Source organism: Mirounga angustirostris, unplaced genomic scaffold (genome assembly GCF_029215605.1).
Source record: "Mirounga angustirostris isolate CCGP_5_RB_7025 unplaced genomic scaffold, mMirAng1.0.hap1 SCAF_13, whole genome shotgun sequence".
Taxonomy (NCBI): Eukaryota; Metazoa; Chordata; class Mammalia; order Carnivora; family Phocidae; genus Mirounga; species Mirounga angustirostris.
Window position 1 is genome coordinate 53,636,888 of NW_026991721.1, and position 21,629 is coordinate 53,658,516.

General features: G+C 36.2%; 1 protein-coding gene across 3 annotated transcripts in view; it reads right to left on the bottom strand.

The window, feature by feature from the left end:
* UVRAG (UV radiation resistance associated) overlaps positions 1-21,629 on the bottom strand; it is a 318,993-nt gene that overhangs the window by 53,965 nt on the left and 243,399 nt on the right. Inside the window, exon 14 of one of the 3 annotated variants that reach the window (XM_064576914.1) lies at positions 7,398-11,069. The exons of the other annotated variants lie outside the window; for them this stretch is intronic. Coding sequence (XP_064432984.1) covers positions 11,004-11,069 — 66 coding nt within the window. The 3' untranslated portion in view covers positions 7,398-11,003. Of the gene's footprint in view, positions 1-7,397; positions 11,070-21,629 lie in introns of those variants that run through there. 3 annotated transcript variants of the gene reach the window in all.

Sequence of the window (21,629 nt, forward strand, 5' to 3'; positions counted from 1 at the left end):
CCCTAAGCCTCAGTTTCCTCATTTGTAAAATGAGGATAATAATAAAAACCTGAAAGGAGGGGCACCTGGGTGGCTCAGTTGGTTAAGCGACTGCCTTCAGCTCAGGTCATGATCCCAGGGTCCTGGGATCGAGCCCCGCATCAGGCTCCCTGCTCGGCCGGAAGCCTGCTTCTCCCTCTCCCACTCCGCCTGCTTGTGTTCCCTCTCACGCTGTCTCTCTCCCTCTCTGTCAAATAAATAAATAAATAAATAAATAAATAAATAAATAAATAATCTTAAAAAAAAAAACAAAAACCTGAAAGGGTTATTATGAAGATTGGGGATAAAGAATAAAAAGTGCTTTGCATAAAGATAGTTAATAAAAATAGACATTCTTATTTGTGAAGCTAAGATAAAGGAACTTCCAAGTGTTCTGGTTCAAAATCCTTTTTCTTTTGGTGTAGGACACTGAACTATCAAGTCCTTAGTAGTAGCAAGTATTTTTCAGAGACTACAAGAAATCACTGAAACAGTACCACAAGTACTTTTTTTTACTGTTGTTACTCTATAATGTTTTACTGTGAAGATACACATATAGCAAAATGCTGAAAACGCACATGTGCATTGCTTAAAGGACCATTAAAAAGCAAGCCCCTGTGCTGCGAGCACTCAGTCACAAAAAAGAATGCTGCTGGGGCCCTAGAAGCTCCCCATGAGCCCCTTTCTTGTAGTACTACCCCTCTTCTCTCCAAGAGGCAGTCACCATGCTTGCTTTTTGTATAGTTTCCATCCCTAGCAATATAGTTTAACCTTGCTTATTTTTGAACTATACATAAATGGAGTAACATTGTGGAAATTCTTTTTGTTTTGCTTCTTTTACTCAACATGATGTTTGCGGAATTCATCCTTATCACCGCATATAGCTATGGCTCCATGGCTGCACAGTATTCCATTACATAAATATATCACGATTAATGATAAACATATTGCTGACAGAGTTGAAGCTGTTTCCAGTCTCTGGCTATTACGATTAGTGCTGCCATAAACATTCTCATATGCGTATCTTCAACTTCACTGGATAATGCCAAATTGTTTTCTAAAATGATTTTTATCAATTTATACTCCCATCACCTCTACTTTAAGAGAAATCAATTTGGGGTGTGTGTGTGTGTGTGTTTTGGGTTTTTTTTTTTGTTTTTATCATGTATGTGCTCAAAACAAGATTGGGAGGAATCCTAGAACATTACTGCTAGAAGGAAATGGAGAGATTATTTACTTCAACATCCTTATTTTAAAAGGATCTAGGGCTTAGAAAGATTAAGAGACTTGCCTAATGTCACAGTGGGTAAGAGGCACGTTGAGTTAGAGATCTCAAGAGAAACAGAGGCAACGCTGAAGATAGGATGAATATAGGGCTTTGTCTATAGACATTAAGCTGCCTTACAAGGCCGTCTAAAAACAATGACCTAAAACTACTTTCTGTAAAGGTGAACACAATTAGGTGAAAGACAGAAATGTTTCAGAGCAGTTTTTAAAAGGCGGCAACAACATTATGTTGCACAACAGACCTCTGTGAGCCCCATCATATACATAAAGACATTGAGGCCCAGAGAGAAATTTCTCACACAACACAACAGTCATCAAATGACAATACTGAACCAAGAATTTAACCCATGTCCATTTGTGCTTATGTTCCTAACCATATTATACTGCCCTAAAACCTACTCAGCCAATGGAAAACTGCTGTATTTTAGAAAGTACAAAACAAAATAATGTTGATTTTGTTAATTTTACTAAGAACTAATGAATACCACAGGGAAAACACGTATTATTAAGAAAAAAATGTACCTAGGTAACCTCTTTAAAACTGGAATCTTTATACCTGCTGGTATATCATTACAATTTGATGGTAGAAACCTAGCACTAATGGATAGATTAAGGAATGTTATTTCTAGTCCCAGGTTCACTATGAAGCATTCATGCCATTTTGAGAAGGTCAAGAAACCTTACTAGGCCTTGGTTGTCAGCTGAAAAGATATATAATTATATATTTTAATATTATTATATATTTATATATACACATTTTATTATAAAAGCAATAATGTACTCAATAAAAAGAATCAGAAATAGGTAAGTAGAAAAATTATGCCAAATCCCACAAAACAAACATGTAACACAATTTTGGCATACATCTGGGCAGTATTTTTCCCCCTATATAAAGGGTGAATGTTTATTTGGTGCCTTTAAAATTTTTATTTCTATAACTGTAGCATATACATTCAACTCCATATCTTCTTTTGTTCACTAATAACAAATGCATTTCTATACTATTACCTAATCTTCATAAACATTTTAATGACTGTGGATGCTCCTCAGTTTATTTAACCTACCCTTAGGTAGCTATTTTCACTTATGATAAACATCTTTTAACTGTTTCCAGGGAGTTAGAATTATTTCCTTATGAGAGAGTTTCCAAGAAGAATTACTATATCAAAGGTGAAAATTCTTATTAAATCTACATCAGAGGAGAAATTGTGAGGATCAGTATATAAGCTTTTCATGGGAAAACACTTTGAAAACTACAAAGCACTACATAAACGTATGGTGGTATTATCATTATTATAAGTCCATGTCATATGGACTTCTACTGACCCATTATTTACCTGGAATGGTACTCCATAAATCTCTGCTTATTTTCTACAAATGAAATCACTACCATATAGCATACTGTTTACAAATTGTATCTTAGAGAATCATAAAATCTTTTTGATCTTGCTGTGGTAAGTCAAAAAACTTGAAGGTAATAATAATAAAAAGCAACAAACAGATTGAAATATGAGTGGTAAAGTTAAGAAGCACAAATTCAAAGAATAGGACTGATATGGACCTCAGAGTACATCAAGCTCAACCCCTTTACTCTTTAGATGAGATGATTGAGGCCCAATAGAAACCATTTGCCCAAGATACCAGCAAGTAAAAAGAGATGGAACAGAACACCAACGTTTCTAATTGTTGGTGCTATGTTCTTTCTATTAAACCATTTCATCTACCTTTTTGGAGTCCACTGGATGACAAAATTTCATTCCTCCCATTATATCTTCCCAAGTTACTTAAAATAAAATGCTAGCTTGAGTTTATAATATATACATCTTTTAAACTGACAACTTATACAAGTATCTATAAAGCTAGTGTTCTAAATATAGGACTATGACTTGGGTCTATCCACAGATAACTGTGGGTCTGTTAGAATAACTGTCTTTTCTTGCTCTTTTATTAAAAGATAAATTAGCAAAATATAATCATTAAAAAAGTTTCAAAATCTAGAATCTCAAATCAACTGTGCTATCTTCCCCTAAAAGCTAGAGATCCTGTGGGTTTTGAATCAGAAGACTAAGGTTCAAGTTTTGGCTCTACCACTTAATGGATCTGGGTGACCTTGAAGTAGGGCACTTAACTTGTTCAAAGCTTAGTTTCCTTATTAGCAAAAGAAGACAACAATAATTTTATGCCTCATAGGGTTATGACAGATTATAAGAAATGTGCCCTGTTACCTGTACAGTGCTAAGCTATAAACATCATTATGATTATCTGTGTAACCATTATACCAAGCAATAGAGAAGAAATAAAAGTTCAATGCTCAAAGTCCAATCTACTGTGCTTAATCCAGGACAATCAAAGCCTGACTCAGTTTCTGTTTTCATAAGGATGAATAGAACAAGAGATTTGCATTTTTTGTTTTAATATCTTGAATATATAGCACCACATCTTTTTATGCAGTTCTAAAATTATTCCATTATAAGATAAAAATATCATATCAGTTTGCAAATAGCAAAACAGAAAAAATACTGCTAAATTTTGGGGGAGCACTCTAGGAATGTAATATTCCCCCTGATTAAAAATGTAATGCTCCAGTTCCTCAAGAAGTTGAAAATAGAGCTATCCTATGACCCAGCAATTGCACTACTGGGTATTTACCCCAAAGATACAAATGTAGTGATCCGAAGGGGCACATGCACCCCAATGTTTATAGCAGCAATGTCCACAATAGCCAAACCAGGGAAAGAGCCTAGATGTCCATCAACAGAAGAATGGATAAAAAAGATGTGGTAATATATACACAATGGAATATGATGCATCCATCAAAAAAATGAAATCTTGCCATTTGCAACAACCTGGATGGAACTAGATAGAGGGTATTATGCTAAGCGAAATAAGTCAATCAGCGAAAGACAAGTATCATATGATCTCACTGATATGAGGAATTTGAGAAACAAGACAGAGGATCTTAGGGGAAGGGAGGGAAAAATGAAACAAGACAAAACCAGAGAGGGAAACAAACCATAAGAGACTCTTAATCTCAGGAAACAAACTCAGGGTTGCTGGAGTGGAGGGGGGTGGGAGGAATGGGGTGGCTGGGTGACAGACATTGGGGAGGGGAAAAAAAAAAAAAGAAGAGAGAAGTTATGACAATGAAAACAAATTGAAGATCGTAAAAAAAAAAAAAAAAGTAATGCTCCAGGTAAGGGTAACATGTCGTAGAGACAGTGAGAAGAGCTCACTGTCCAGGAACACAGAGTAAGTCACGTCATCAAGAAGCCTAGGAGAGACACAGACTGATCCCAGTGTGTGTATCTACTCTGAGCTTTGTGCACACTCATACCTATGTTCTTTTGGGGGGGTGGGTCTTTACCTTCCCATCTCTACTTCCCTTCCTTCTACTTTTGGAGCCAACTCTGACTCGCCCTTAAAGGTCTAGCTTGCATGTGTCCTTAGGAATACCTCCCAGAGAAAGTTTCCCAATACCTCTGTCACCAGCACACACTATACTACGGTGTTGGTTAGAAAGTGAACACCAGGTTTAGGAACCAAGTCCTATTCATCCTTGTCTCCCCAGTGCCCAGTCCAGTACCTGACACAGAGTAAGTGATGAATCAGCATTACTTGCAGCTACAGAAACACCGAGAGTAAACAGAAATAGTCATACTAGTCATAGGACTAAGATGAATGAAAAGAAACACTGACAGCAAATAAAAAGTGCCGAGCAGAAGAAAAGAATGAAGAAATGAGCCAGGCGGTGGAGATGGAAGTTTAGAGGCTCTTCCAAAAGCTGTCTTCATCCAGCCTTTGCCCTAATGCCAGAAAGCTTTTATATGGCAAGGGAACTGACAATCCTAGAGAGGACTGGGGGAAGAAAGCAGGTAAAAACAGAGAAATAAAATAAAGACTGACACAAGTCTGTGACTAGCAAATTCTCCACTCTTAGTTGCAAGGCCTATGCATTATTTCCTTATATCTTATATCATTTTGGGGGTTCTACAGTCTACCTATAATTTTTAAAAAGGCTCATTTATCAAAAGGTATTGACTATTCACAAAAGAACTTGAAACAGCAAATAACATAAGGGATAGCATGGAGGACATTAGGAGAAGGAAGGGAAAAATGAAGGGGGGGAAATCGGAGGGGGAGACAAACCATGGGAGACTATGGACTCTGAGAAACCAACTGAGGGTTTTAGAGGGGAGGGGGGTGCGGGGGATGGGTTAGCCCAGTGATGGGTATTAAGGAGGGCACGTATTGCATGGAGCACTGGGTGTTATACGCAAACAATGAATCATGGACTCACTACATCAAAAACTAATGATGTACTGTATGGTGACTAACAGAACACAATTAAATTAAATTAAATTAAAAAAAAAGAAACAGCAAACAAATATATAAAATACATGAACTTAACAGTCACTAATAATCAAAAAGCTACAAATCAAAGTACAAAGATACATTTCCTCTCTCACATAAAAAAAGTTAATAAACATACAACATGCAATAACATAGAATATATAATATTGGCAAGAGGGTAAAGAAGCACCTATATATAACTTTAAAATGTATATATTCTTTGACCCAGCAATTAAGTATTTATCCTAAGCAAATAACTGAGCACAGGTATAATTAAATAGAAAGATGCTTTCTCATTACAAAGTTGTTTACAATAGAGAAATTTTGGAAAACAATCTAAATGTCCATCAATAAGGCAACTGTTATCGTATGTCCAGGCAATGCAGACAACAAAATTTTACACAACTATCTTTATCAACATGAATCTATCTTCACAATATAGTTAAATGAAAAAAGTGGAACAATAAAATGCACAGTATGAAACCATTTACATAAAATTTTACTTATTTAACTTATGTATGTATATTTGCACAGATGTTTGGAAAGGTGTTCATCAAGATATTACAATGGTGTCTCTGAGTAGTAGAATCCCAAGTGGTTTAAATTTCTTTCTTTAATGCTCTTCTGTATTTTAAAAACAAATTCATAATGAGATTGGATAATTTATATGATAAAAGTTATTTTTATTTTGAAAAAAGAAAACTGTTACCTTAACTTGAAACTAAAAGTTCATTTATAGTGAACAAGGTATCTGATTATTTTCCTTCCAAATACATGGTACTCACCCATGCAGCTAAAAAGGCAATTTTCCCCTTTCTTTGCTTATTTGTAACTTGTATTTAGCTTGTAATCTACTTCCACATGTTGTTACCTTATTTCTATTTGTGGAATATGGGATTTATTTATCACAAAGTTATACTGTACTTTGCATTTTATGTACTTAGCAAACATTTATTTAGCACTTACTCTGTTCCAGGCACTATTCTAAGTCTTTACAAATATTATTTAATCCTCACAACAACTCTAAGAGATAGGAACTATACTATATAGGTATTATTATTATTATTATTATTATTATTTTTTTTTTTTTATTTTCCCATTTTACAGGATCCTGAGGCACAGAGAGATTAAGTAACTTATGCACAATCATATAGCTAAAGTAATACAACTGGCATTTGAACCCCTGCAGTCTAGATTTATAGTACTTGCTCTTAAACACAGCTATGATGCATTTCTTTTAGTTCATTTTATTCTAGGATTTTGGCTTTGATAAGGTTACATTCATTAGGATAATAATTTTACCATCCTTGGAAACCCAAGGATGGACATTTTAAAATGCTTTTCTCTAATAGGTACCAAAATTTACATATAATAATTTTTTGAAGTTCATTTCCTTAAATAGCTTATACCTAAGTTATGCTTGTTCCTTTGATGCCAGCTAAAAGCAGACTTTTCATAGATATTATTTCTCATAATTCATTTCATGAGGCTTAACCATAAAAAAGTTAGAATTTATAGTCTACCTTCTCTGAACTAAGCACTGTGTATTTCATTTCACTTGAGGTGCATTCTTTAAATACTTTTCTCCCAGTAAAAAATGTCACTCATGGTGGTGATTTGGAAAAGGCTAATGTCATTACTGAATACGGAATTTATTTCTTTAATTGAAGAAAATAATTTGGCAGCCTAAAATATTAAAATATGCAAAACAAAATGCTAAAGTAAATCTTTTAAAACAACTAGGAGAAAGGAAGAGAGAAGTTATCAAAGAGGCTAAACCAAATAAGCTGCTAAATTTACACTTAGCTCTTGGGTAGCCACAGATAAAAGGGAAACCTGTTAACTTACTATGTTTCTTTCTGTCTGATAAAAGGAAACCAGCAAGTACAGTCCCTTGAACTTAGTCAGATGATTAGGGTCTGAATTTCTCTGCTCACCCTTCAGAGAGGTTCAGTTTACCTAAACATAGAATGGGGATAATAATACTAACACTTCTAGGACTTTTGCAAAGAAAAAAATGTGTGATGTGATGATATATGTGAAAGATCTTTGTACTTTAAGATAAGCTGTATAAATATAGGTTATAATTGTTTTATTTTTCATTTGGAAAGATATTTTTGACATTGGATTTCTAGTTTCAGTTTAAAGTGAGAAAAGATGTCCAATGAAGGTAAAAATAAATTATTTTGTCTTGCCAATTTATCACTCAGCTTTAAAGAGTACAGTGATCACAGCCAATATATCATTAAAAATGTCGGGGGAGTCTGGTTAATAACTAAAATGGTTCTTTTTTTTTTTTTTTTAAAGATTTTATTTATTTTTTTCATGAGAGACAGAGAGAGAGGCAGAGGCAGAGGGAGAAGCAGGCTCCCAAGGAGCAGGGAGCCCGATGCGGGACTCGATCCCAGGACGCTGGGATCATGACCTGAGCCGAAGGCAGACGCTTAACCATCTGAGCCACCCAGGCGCCCACTAAAATGGTTCTTAATAATGAGCACTTAACCAATTACTTACAACTACAAAAAGGTAATATTATCCCTTTAAATACAGAATACTTTTGAAAAACAACTATATATGATTTTTCTACCTCAGTTAAAGCCTTTATTTAAATAGATATGTCAAGATACATTTAAATATATATTTAAATATACACATATTTAAATAGAAATAACTATCAACCTTAACAAGGAAAAAACAATCCTCCGGCTAATTCATCCACCATTCATTCTTTCAGTAACTATTTACTAAACATCCCAAACATGCCCAGGGAGCTAATACAGACCACAATCAGGTTCAAGTATAAAGACTTGTAACTGGCCAATGGTGGTCAACCAAAAACATCTTTCCTATCTCTGCTATTAAGGTAACTCTCTGCTTCATCCAGGCTGGTCTTGATATACTTAAGCAGTGCTTCTTCTGCACCTTTGCTCCCCCTCCTCTCTCACTAGCCAAACACCTTCATCCTTGAATTCCCAGTTCAGATGCCATAGCTTTCTACTGAAGGATTCCTTCTCCATATCAGCCTAACAGGAATGACAACTCAACATCAAGAATAAACAATGGCAGCTACCAATGATTGAGTACCCTTTCTAGGGACAAATTCTGAGCTATAAACTTGACATTCATTGTTTCTAGTCCCCACAACAATCCTATGAGGATTTTAAAGAGATAAGTAAATGGAGAGGAAGTGAGATTTTATTACATGCCCAAGTTCATCCAGACAGTCAGTGGGATGCACAGCCAGGTCTGTGGAACTCTAAACCACCATAGGGCTCTACCTGCCATGAGCCAGATCTGTACCTTGGACAGAAACTCTCCTTTGATAGTGATTATTGTATGTCTTGTACTGCTGGCTAACTATTTACATATTGTACCTATTTTTTTATCCCCCTCACCCAAAATATAGACAACTTGAGAGTAAAGTCAGTCTCTCATAGACCTTATACAGTTCAAACACTCAGATATTTGTGGGTTGAGATAAATACATACACATAAGAAAATGTGATTTTTCTACTTTTAAAGAGAAAAAAAAATCACACAAAGGAGTAAGTATGAGTTACATCTTCAAAGTAAGGATTTGACTGAAAATCTGCTTTGTCCACAGCAGCATGAAGCTTAGGTTTGAAATGATTTAGTGGAAACACTATAGGACCCACAGGAAAGTTTGAGAGACAAGATTTCTGCCACTGCAGAGCTGCAGTGAGCTGCTTTACTATTGACCTTACTACATCTCATATCTGAATATGTCATTCTACAGGGGAGAAATATATTAATATATACATAACATAATAATATATTTAACAATAAGTGTATGTAAACATATATTAGTGCTAACTAATATCATAACCAAAACCATATTTTTAAGAAAACTCTAGAAGAATATATGTCCAAGATTATAAGAATGGTTAAATTAAAATATATGTATAGAGTGGTGCCTGGATGGCTCAGTCGGTTTAAGTGTCTGCCTTCAGCTCAGGTCATGATCTCAGGGTCTTGGGATCAAGCCCTGTGTCAGGCTCCCTGCTCAGCGGGGAGTCTGCTTCTTCCTTTCCCTCTGTCCCTCCCCTCTCACTTGTGCTTCTCTCTCTCTGTGTCTCAAATAAATAAATAAAATCTTTAAAAAATATATGCACAGAAATGAAATATTATATATTTAGAAATATATATTTATATATTAAAAATATTGACTAAGAGTTTTTAATGGCTTGGGTAAAAGCTTGTGTTCAAAAAAGCAAAAAGATATAGAGCAGTATATATAATGTTACTTCAACTATGTAAGAAAAAGACAAGGGACTCCTGGGTAGCTCTGACTCATGATTTTGGCTCAGGTTATGATCTCATGGGTCATGAGATTGAGCCCCATGTTGGGCTCCACATTCAGTGGGGATTCTGCTTGAGATTCTCTTTTCCTCTCCATCTGCCCCCCAAACCACGCATGCTCTCTTTCCCTCTTTTTCTCTCAATTAAATAATAAATAAATGTTAAAAAAAAAAGAAATGAAATTAAAAAAAAAGACAAAATGTCTGGAAGATTTGGAAGGCACATATGAATGATGAGATTATAGAATCTTTTAAAAAAATCTGTTCTTCTATCTTCTTTTGTACTTCAAAAAGTCTATGGGGCACCTGGTAGCTCAGCTGGTTAAGTGGCCAACTCTGGATTTTGGCTCAGGTCATGATCCCAGGGTCCTGGGATCAAGCCCACTATGGGCTCCATGCTCACTGGGGGGACTCTGCTTGAGATTCTTTCTCTCCCTCTCTCTCTGTCCCTCCCCCCACTCACATGTGCTCTCTCTCTCTCTCAATTAAATCTTTAAAAAATTTTCTACAATTGGCATATATTGAATTTAGAAAAATATTTTTTAGAAAATACTTCAGAAAAAAGATATAGGGTGTACCAGCATAAGGACTGACATACAGATTAATGGAATAGAGTTTAGAGTTCAGAAATAAATCCTCACATTTATAGTTAATTTTCAACAAGAATGCCAAGACAACTCAATGGGTAGAGAGCAGTTTTTTCAACAAATTTTTCTAAGACAATTGGATATTCACATGCAAAAGAATGAAATTGGACCTCTTCCTTAAACTTTACAAAAAAATTAATTCAAAATGGATCACAGACCTAAACATATGAGCTAAAACTACACAGAAGCAAACCTTGTGCTAAGCTTTCTTAGATTTTTTTTTTTAACACCAAAAGCACAAGCAAAAAAGGAAAAACAAATTTAAAAATTGAACTTTATTGTGGCACCTGGGTGGCTCAGTCAATTAAACATCCAACTCTTGGTTTTGGTTCAGGTCATGATCTCAGGGTCGTGAGATCGAGCACCATGTTGGGCTCTGTGCTCAGTGCGGAGTTGCCCTGAGGATTCTGTTTCTCCCTCTGCCTCTCTCTGCTCTGATGCTCTCACTCTAAAATAAATAAATAAATCTTCTTAAAAAATTGGACTTTATCAAAAACTGAAAACCTTTCACCTAGCATAATTCTCTACAGCTCCAACCATGTCATGCCGAATGGGAAGATTTCATTCCTTTTTATGGCTGAGTAATATTCCACTGTATATTTACACACCACCTCTTCTTTATCCATTCTTCAGTTGATGGACATTTGGGCTGTTTCTATAATTTGGCTATTGTAGATAATGCTGCTATAAACACAGGGGCGCATGTATCCCTTTGAATTAGTGTTTTTGTATTCTTAGGGTAAATACCTAGTGGTGCAATGGCTGGATTTTTAACTTTTTAAGGAAATTCCATACTGTTTTCAGAGAGGCTAGACCAGTTTGCATCAACAACAGTGCGGAGATTATTCCTTCTCCACATCCTTGCCAACGCTTGTTTCTTGTGTTGTTGATTTTAGCCATTCTGGCCAGGCAATGGGTTAAATGGGTGATGGGGACTAGGGAGTGCTCTGGTTGTAATGAGCATCAGATGATGTATGGAAGTATTGAATTATGATATTATATATCTGAAACTAATATTACACTGTACCTTAACTAACTGGAATTTAAATAAAAGCTTAAAACCTAAAAACCTTTGTGCTTCAATGGACACTATCAAGAAAGTGAAAAAGACAGCCTATGGAATGGGAGAAAATATTTGCACATCATACATGTGAGAAGGGACTTGTGTCTAGGTTATATAAAGTACTCTTACAATTCAATAACAAAGACAAATAATCCAACTTAAAAATGGGCAAGGGGCCTGACCGAACATTTCTCCAAAGAACATATTACAAATGTCCAATAAACACATGAAAAGATGCACAATATCATTAGCCATTAGGAAAGTTCAACTCAAAACCACAATGAGATACCACGTTGCATCCAGCAGGATGACTATAATCAAAAACACAGAAAATAACAAGTGGTGGTGAGGACGGGTAAGGGAACTGAAACTCTTATACACTGCTGCTGGGAAGGTCAAATGGTGTAGCTGCTTTGGAAAATAGTCTGGCAATTTTTCAAAACGTTAAACAGTTACCATATGGCTCAGCAATTCCACTCCTAGGTAAATAACCAAGAGTAATGAAAACATATGTCCTCACAAAGACCTGTACGTGAATGTTCATAGCAGTATTATACATAATAACCAAAAAGTGTAAACAACCCAAATGTCTACCAACTGATGAACTGATGAATAAAATGTGGTATATATCCATACACCTCTTCAAAAAGCCAAAATGATTTGGCAAAAAAAAGGAATGAATGATACATGCTATCACATGGACGAACCTGGAATCTATGAAAGTGTAGGAAGCCAATCACAAAGACCACATACTCTAGGAGTCTATTTATATGAAATGTCCAGAACAGGCAAATCTGTAGAAACAGAAAGCAGAATGGTGGCTGCCTAGGGATGTGGGTCTTGCGGAATAGGGAGTAAGTAATGGGTACAGGGTTTCTTTGGGGGCAATAAAAATATTCTAAAGTTGACTGTGGTGATAGTTGCACAACTCAATGAATATACTAAAAACCATGGAATTGTACATTTTAAATGGATGAATTGTATGATATGTGAATTACATCACAGTAAAGTTTTCTTTAAAGATATAGGTATAGGATTAAAAAAAAAAAAGTTTCTACTATATTCCTGGCAAATTTTGTAGGCAGCAGGGGGAGAAAATGGCAGTCTGACTATTAAAACATCCTTGGAATTTATATTCTCGATTCCAAGAATTAGGAAAATAAAAATACATTTTCTCCCCACGTGTCATATAGATTGGACTGTATGTTGGAGAAATAGACATGAATTTAAGCTGCTGGGTGTAAGCTGGCATTGATCTCTTCTAAAGAGCTGAGCACCATGGGCCCCACGAGTAGTCAAGTTTTAGAGAAAGACCATGTCCTTGGCAGAACAGAGGTTTCCAACCGTTTTTGGAAGGAGAAGCTTACTTTTACTTTCTATGAAGTCTTAAAATAACCTGAGGGGAAAGAGGTAATAGAGTAAAAGGAAGAGCGGTCATAAAGTCTGCTGGTTCTTCTATTGAACTCATGCTCTCAGGCTTCCTATCTGTAAAAGGCAGATCACTGTCTGTGACCTATCACCTCATAGGATTGTAATAAGGCCCACATTTTTTAAAAATTTAAAAAAGAAAGAGAGGAAAAGAAACATCACTGGGATATGGCCAGACTGACGTCAGAAGATTTGGTCTTGATTTCTGTTTGCCATTTGATAGTTTTGTCATTCTCTGGAAGTTAGCATAGCAGCAGTTCAATTTCTTATCTCTAAAGATAGACCTGGTCAACATGCTTCACGGAGCATGAAGTGTGATAAAGAAGTAAAAGTATAATAAAAGGCCATTACATTCAAAACAAATGTAAATCATCATTAGTATTTGTAAACTGGATCCTCAAGGTGTTACTGTTAAGTCCCTGAGCTTTCAAGAAAGCACAGAAAGAGGCTTGGCTTAAAAGCCAAAGGCAATAAGGAAAGAGCCCACTGATAGCGGCTGGCCTTGTACTGAACACACTGCACTGGACTTGTACTGAACATATTACCAGAATTCAAACTGTTTTTTTTTTTTTTTAAAGATTTTATTTATTTATTTGACAGAGAAAGACACAGCGAGAGAGGGAACACAAACGGGGAGTGGGAGAGGGAGAAGCAGACTCCCCGCCGAGCAGGGAGCCCGATGTGGGGCTCGATCCAGGGACTCCAGGATCATGACCTGAGCCGAAGGCAGTCGCTTAACCAACTGAGCCACCCAGGCGCCCCAGAATTCAAACTGTTAAGTCTCTTATATCATGTTCCAAATTTGGGGAACCAATAAGTGTGTCTTATCAAGCAACTCAGGTGTTTTGTAGGAAATCTGGATGGCCACATTCTCTAGGACAGCAGTTCTTAAACTTTTTGGTCTCAAGATCTCTATACTTCTTAAATTTACTGAGGATGTTAAAGAACTTTTTTTTTTTTTATATGGGTCATTTATACCAATGTTTACCATATTAGAAATTACAATTGAGAAAACTGCTAAATATTTCATTTAAAAATAACAATAGAGGGGCACCTGGGTGGCTCAGGTGGTTAAGTGTCTGCCTTCAGCTCAGGTCATGATCCCAGTGTCCTGGGATCAAGTCCTGTGTTGGGCTCCCTGCGCAGCAGGGAGTCTGCTTCTCACTCTCCCTCTGCCCCTACACCCTTCCCCGCCATGCTTGCTCTTTCGCTCCCCCCTCTCTCTCTCAATAAATAAAATCTTAAAAAAAATCAATTACTTGTTAATATAAATAATAATTTAAACAAAAAACATATTTTCTAAAAAAAGAAATTTAGAGAGATGAGTGACATTGTTTTACATTTTTGCAAGTGTGTTTTGCAATGTCTACCTTAACAGAAGACAGCTGGATTCTCATATATCCTTCTGCATTCATTTTGTTATGCATATGCATATGTTTGCATATGTTGTTTCCTAAGAAAATCCAGCCTCATACAGATAATATAGTTGGAAATGAAAGGAGTATTTTAATAGCCTTTTCAGATAATTATGGATATTCTTCTCTAATACTACTCCAAACTCAACAAGTAGGTGTTTTATTTTTTTTCTATACCCAATGCGGGGCTCAAACTCACAGCCCTGAGATCAAGAGTTGCATGCTCTACTGACTAAGCCAGCCAGGCACTCCTCAACAAATAGCAGCTTCTTAAATGTTAGTTATCAGTGTAGAATCTGAAACCACACCAATATACTTTTCACATCTGTTACATTAAAATCTTTTTTTTTTTTTTGCATTTTAAATAAGAGGTCTTTACCTGCACCTGATTTCACAGCATCATATACTGGTCACTTGGAAAATATTGGCTAACTAGTTATATAGATTTTAAATGTTGACACATTCAGTACACAATATTTAAAAATCACATTTGTTAAATGCCACTACCAACCTCATCAAAAACATCCTTAAGGAATGGAAAGCTGTCAATCTCATGGCAGCAAACACAAGTCTTCCAAAATACTAGTTTTCATTTAAAATCTTAAATTTTATCATCAGTTGATTTCCTTTGAGAGGCTCACTTCACTCATTTTTGAAAGAGTATTTTTCAAATATCTAAGTCTGAATAGTTTGTTGGTTTAGTCATTCTTTCAAGTAAAGATGGTGCTCCATGAAAAATCAGGTAGTTTAGTTGGCAACTCAATTGCACAAGTGCTTTTCCTTGAAACACCATTATACTTCAGTATGCAGCAGAAGTGCTTTATGTCTATTTCCATTTCCATCACACAGAATACTGAAAAGATATGTACTCAAGGGTCAATAATTTTACTGCTTCATCAATGGCATTCTTAAATGAAACTGGCTTTTCTTTTTTTTAAAAATCAGTTTGTTGAAAGTGTCCCTTTTTCTTATTTTAGGTCAACATGTTCACTCATGTTCTGTATCCTATTTCCTCTCCCCTTCTCAAAGACTTTACTCCTTCAAGTATCCCTTCTTTATCTTGTATTGATAATTTCTCTCTCTCTATTTGATCACTCTCATCAGCATATAAACATGGCCTGCTATTTCCCATCTTAAAAAAAAAAAACTCCACATTCCCACAAAGCAAACAAACAAAAAAACAACAAAAGACCTTCCCCTAACCCCAGTCTTTTCCAGTTACGAACCCATTTATCTATCTCACCTCACAAAAAACACCTCAGAAGAGTGTCTACAATCAATGTCACTTCCTCATTTCCTATTCACTCTTTAGCACACCTACTGATCTACTGAAATTGCTTGTCAACGGCTTCCATGTCCCCAACTCTACTGCATGCTTCATCTTATGGTAGAATTTGACATAGCTGATGACTCCTCCCTTCCAGAAATTTACTTCTTCTGGTTTCCAAATTATTACTTTCTCCTGGTTTTCTCTCCTACCTGATTGGTCATTCCTCTCAGTCTTTGCTAAGACATCCTCTTCCACCCAACTTCTAAATGTGATTTCCCAGAACTAAATCCCATTCTGTGTTTCTGTCTGTATTTGTCTCTCTCTTCAGATCTGCATTCTCTCCCTGATTGATATCATCCAGTTCCATGGATTTAAATATCATCTCTATATTGATGACTCCCAAATTTGTATCTCCACTACTGACCTCCTTACCCCAAGTTCCAGACTCAAAGACCCTCTTGCCTCTTTGATAACTCTACTTGGATTTCTTTTCTTTTCTTTCTTTTTTTTTAAAGATTTTATTTATTTATTTGAGAGAGGGAGAGTGCACGAGCAGGGTGGAGGGGCAGAGGGAGAGGTAGAAGCAGGCTTCCTGCTGAGCAGGGAGCCTGATGAGGGGCTAGATCCCAGGACCCTGGGGTCATGACCTGAGCTGAAGGCAGACGTTTAATGACTGAACCACCCAGGTGCCCCTCTACTTGGATTTCTAAAAGTAATTGAAACTTAACAGTGCCAAAGCGGAACTTTTGGTTTCCCTACCCCCATCTCCTAGATCCTTCCCTATCTCAATAAATGCACTTCCATCCATCCAATTGTTCATACACAAAGCCTAGGAGTCACCCATGATTAGTTCCTTTCCTTCAATTCCCACATTCAATCCATTAGCTCATCTCCCATTATGTAATCTTATTTTTTTATTAATATATAATTGACATGAAACATCGTATTAATTTCAGGTGTAGCACATAATGATTCGATAGGTGTATATGTTGCAAAATGATCATCACAATTAGTCTAGTCATCCATCACCATATAGTTACTATTTTTTTTCTTAAGGTGAGAATTTTAAGATATATGGACAGTCTCTAACAACGATTTGACTTATGATTTTTCAATGTTGTGGGTTATGGATGGTGTGAAAATGATGCACATTCACCAGAAACCATATTTCGAAGTCTGAATTTCGATCTTTTCCCAGGCTGGTGATATGTGGTACGATCCTCTCTCATGATGCTGGGCAGCAGCAGAGAGCTGCAGCTCCGTGAGCCATGTGATCACAACGGTAAACAACTGATACTTTTACAACCATTTTGTCCCCATAAAACCATTCTGTCACTTTCAGTAGAGTATTCAATAAATTACATGAGATATTTAATACTTAATTACAAAATGGGCTTTGTGTTAGATGATTTTGCCCAACTGTAGGCTAATGTAAGTATTCTGAGTATGTTTAAGGTAGGCTAGGCTAAGCTATGACATTCAGTAAGTTAGTTGTATTAAATACATTTTGGACATGGTATTTGTAACTTATAATGGGTAATAGTAATCAGAATGTAAGCCCATCACAAGTCAAGGAAGATCTGTACTTTCTCAGTAACTTTTTTTTAAAGATTTTACTTATTTATTTATTTGACAGAGACAGAGATAGTGACAGAAACAGTGAGAGAGGATGAGTGGGGAGGAGAAGCAGGCTGCAGGGAGCCCTCCGGACTCAGGGCTCTATCCCAGGACCCTAGGATCATGACCTGAACTAAAAGCAGACAATCAACTGAGCCACCCAGGTGCCCCTCTTAGCAACTTCAAATATATGATACAGTATTATTAACTATAGTTACCATGCTGTACGTTACATCCCCAGGACTTATTTATTGTATAACCGGAAATTGTACCTTTTGACCACTTTCAGACATTTTACTCACTCCTTAACTCCCTCACCTCTGGCAACCACCAAACATTCTCTGTACCTGAGTTCGATTGTTTTAAGATTCCACATATAAATGAGATCGTTTGGCATTTGTCTTTCTCTACCTGACTTGTTTCACTTCGCATAATACCCTCAAGATCCATCCATTTGTTGCAAATGGCAGGATTTCTTTCATTATGGCTGAATAATTTTCCACGAGGTGTGTGTGTGTGTGTGTTCACATACCACACTTTCTTTATATCCTTTCATCCACTGATGGACATTTAGGTTGTTTTCATATCTTAGCTATTGTAAATAATGCAAAAATGAACATGTGGGTAAAGATATCTTTCAGAGTTAGTGTTTTCATTTTCTTTGGTTAAATAGCCAGAAGTGTAATTGCTAGATCATATGGTAGTTGTATTTTGAATTTTTTGAGGAGCCTCACATTGTTTTCCATTCTGGATGCACCAATTTACATTCCTGCCAACAGTGCACAAGTGCTTCCTTTTCTCCATATCCTTGCCAACACTTGCTAATTCTTGCCTTTTGATAATAGTGAAGTGATATCTCATCGTGGTATTGATTTGCATTTCCCTGAGGATTAGTGATGTTTAGCACCATCCATCATATATTTTAAGTCTGTTCAATTCTCTATCACTACTATCGTAGTCCAAGCTACCATCAACCCTCTTCAGGTCTTTTGAAATAGCCCTTGCACTGGTATCTTACTTCTATTCTAGTTCTCTATAATTCATGAGAGCAGGAAGAACAATCTTTGAAAAAATAAATCAAGCCATTCTCCTGCTTAAATTATTCAATGGCTTCCCTTTGTATTTAGAATAAAATTCAAACTCTTCATAATCTCTAAGGCCTTATATGATATGCTCCCTGGCTACCTCTCTCCTCACTTACTATACTCCTATCACATTAGCCATCTACACAACAAGCTCTTTCCTACATCAGGACTTCAGCACTAACTGTTCCCATGACCTTAACTTACTTTTCCTAGCTCTTTACATGGCTGGTTATTTGTCATCTCCATGTCTTAGTTCAATATCGCTTCCTCAATAAGGCTTATTTGACAACGTTATCTAAAGCAGGTCCCTCTCCAGTTACTTCCCATTATATTGCCTAAATGATTTCTATTACAGCACTTACCGCAAATCTAAGATTATTTTGTTTACTGTCTGTCTTTCCATTAGCTAATAAGTTTAATGAGACAGTTTCTTTTCTTTTTTTAAAAAAGAGCTTTATTCTGATATAACTCACCTACCATAAAATTCACCCATTTGAAGTGTATACTCCAATGGTATTTAATATATTAATTTTTTTTTAAAGATCTTATTTATTTATATGACAGAGAGAGAGATAGCGAGAGCAGGAACACAAGCAGGGGGAGTGGGAGAGGGAGAAGCAGGCTTCCTGCCGAGCAGGGAGCCCGATGCGGGACTCGATCCCAGGACCCTGGGATCATGACCTGAGCCGAAGGCAGACGCTTAACGACTGAGCCACCCAGGTGCCCATATTGCATAAAATATGTCACTTTGGACATTTTTAAACTATTTTTAAGTGTATAATTCAGTGGCATCATCATTACATTCACAGTGTTATGGAACCATCAACGCTATCTTCTTCCAAAATTTTTTCGTCACCCCAACAGAAACTGTAACAGAGTTAAGTAATAACTCTCCCGTTTCCCCCTTTCCCAGCTCCCAGTAACCTCTAATCTACTTTCTGTCTCTATGCATTTGCCTAGTCCAGATAATTCATATAAGCGGAACCAATATTTGTGTTTTTGTACCTGGCTTATTTATGAGGCAGGGATCTTGTGTGTCTTATTCACTGCTCTCTCAGCTGAGACCTAACTCAAAATACATAGCACATGGTAGATGCACAACAAATACTTGTTGACTCAATTCATCAATTTTAAGCAAGTCACAATTTTTCTAGATCTCAGTGTCTTAACTGTGTATAACCATACATTCATTAAACATTTTTTTGAGACTTTATAGTGTTTCAAGCATTGTGCTTACTCATCGAAATATCATAATGTGCAAAACAGCTGTCTCTGCTCAATGAACATTCAGTTTCTTTCCTGTCTGGGAATGTCATCTTCTTTGATTCTGTGCACTTTTAGGATGGAAATACAGTGGACCACTGAATAAGGGTTAGGGATGCTAACTGCCCACACAGTTGAAAACCACATTTAACTTTTGACTCCCCAAAACCTTACTAATTGCCTACTGTTGACTGGAAGGCTTACCAATAACAAAACCAGTTGATTAACACATATTCTGTATATGTATTACATACTGTGTACTTACTCTTATAATATGCTAGAGAAAAGAAATTGTTATTAAGTAGTAAGAAAGAGAAAATACATTTATAATACTGCCCTTAGCAAAAAAAAAAAAAAAAATTCCATATTTAAGTGGACCCTCACGGTTCAAATCCATGTTGTTTTAAGGGTCAACTGTATATAGAACAATGAAGCATACGGAAGTAAGGGAATCTCTGCCTCACCTGTCAGAATACGTGATCCTAACTGGAGTGACAGATGTCAAAAGCCATACTGTCTTCAAATTAATTTAACATTAGCTGCACCTTTCATTCTGTAGGGTGATAATGAGGGTCACGTGGATATATATATATGTTTCAAACTATAAAACTCTCCATAAATGTAAGGTAAAAGTATTGTAATTTTTGATTTACTACTTTTTATGCTCTGGGAACTAAAAGCAAACTACTGCACTATATACAAATTCTAATGTAATGTACTTATAAACTTAATGACAATCATGGCAGAACCTGGTTTTTTAAATCAATGTTAATTATACTGTGCCTGAATTTTGCCAGGCCTGTTCCTATAGTGTTACATGTTGACCAACAAAGGAAGCTATTTCCAGACAAAGGGGCTGATGGCACTAAAAACAAAGCACTTTGCTTTATTCACTTTCAATACCCAGCACAGCACACACACACATACCTTTAAACCGCAATGACACGAAGAGGGCAAGCAGGACTCACCAACCCTCTCAGCTCTTCAGACAACACTTGAGGATTTCTACTTGAAGGCCTGTCTTCCTAAGCTTGTGCTTTCAAAACGGGCTGGACTGATCCCAAATACTGAAGTAACAAATATTACTAAATTCTGTCATTTCCTCTACCAAAAAAAGTGATTTTACTACTACTTCTAGTTGTGATGAAAGGTCCTATTGACTATTCAAATCCACAACCAAGTTATGGATGCGGTATTAAATGACTTCACTCTTTTTTCTCTGGCACTTTAACACATGCCAATGCTTTCATCCACCTCCACTAACCTGGCTTATAAATTACTGAGGTGGGGCCATTTTAACAGTATGATTTGTTCACATCTCTAGAGATGGGGTATAAATGAGACTGGCTGAGAAGACAAACTCTCCTTTGACAACATGTATTAGTATGTAAAGTACAGAAAAATAAATCTTCAAAAATTTGGAAATTTTTTACTGATATAAAATGTGGTGAGGGCCATACTAATTAATGGTTCTTTGATTTGTTATAAATTGAAATGTAATAAAGTGATGGTATTAAAGATAAAATGAAACATTCCCCAAGAAATAGTAAACAGTTGAAGCAAAAAAAGGTTAAAGGTCACACATTTGCTAAAAAGTTTCTTTCTAAATTGTCAGAAGGGGACTCCTGAATGCACTCTGAAACCTAAGATAGTTTGTTAATAAAAAGTTTATTGTCCTCTCCGTTTAAAACTGCCACAGAGTGATGAAAAAATATCAGAGAGCAAGATGCTTGTTCTTTCTGGATTTTTAAAGGAGTTAACTTATCCATCTTAAACCCACACACAAGTGACCAGTGTAGTCTCTCAAATCTTCAAAAAGATTATTAAGTTGCAGAGGATACAAAGGATAAAACTACGAATTGTTTAA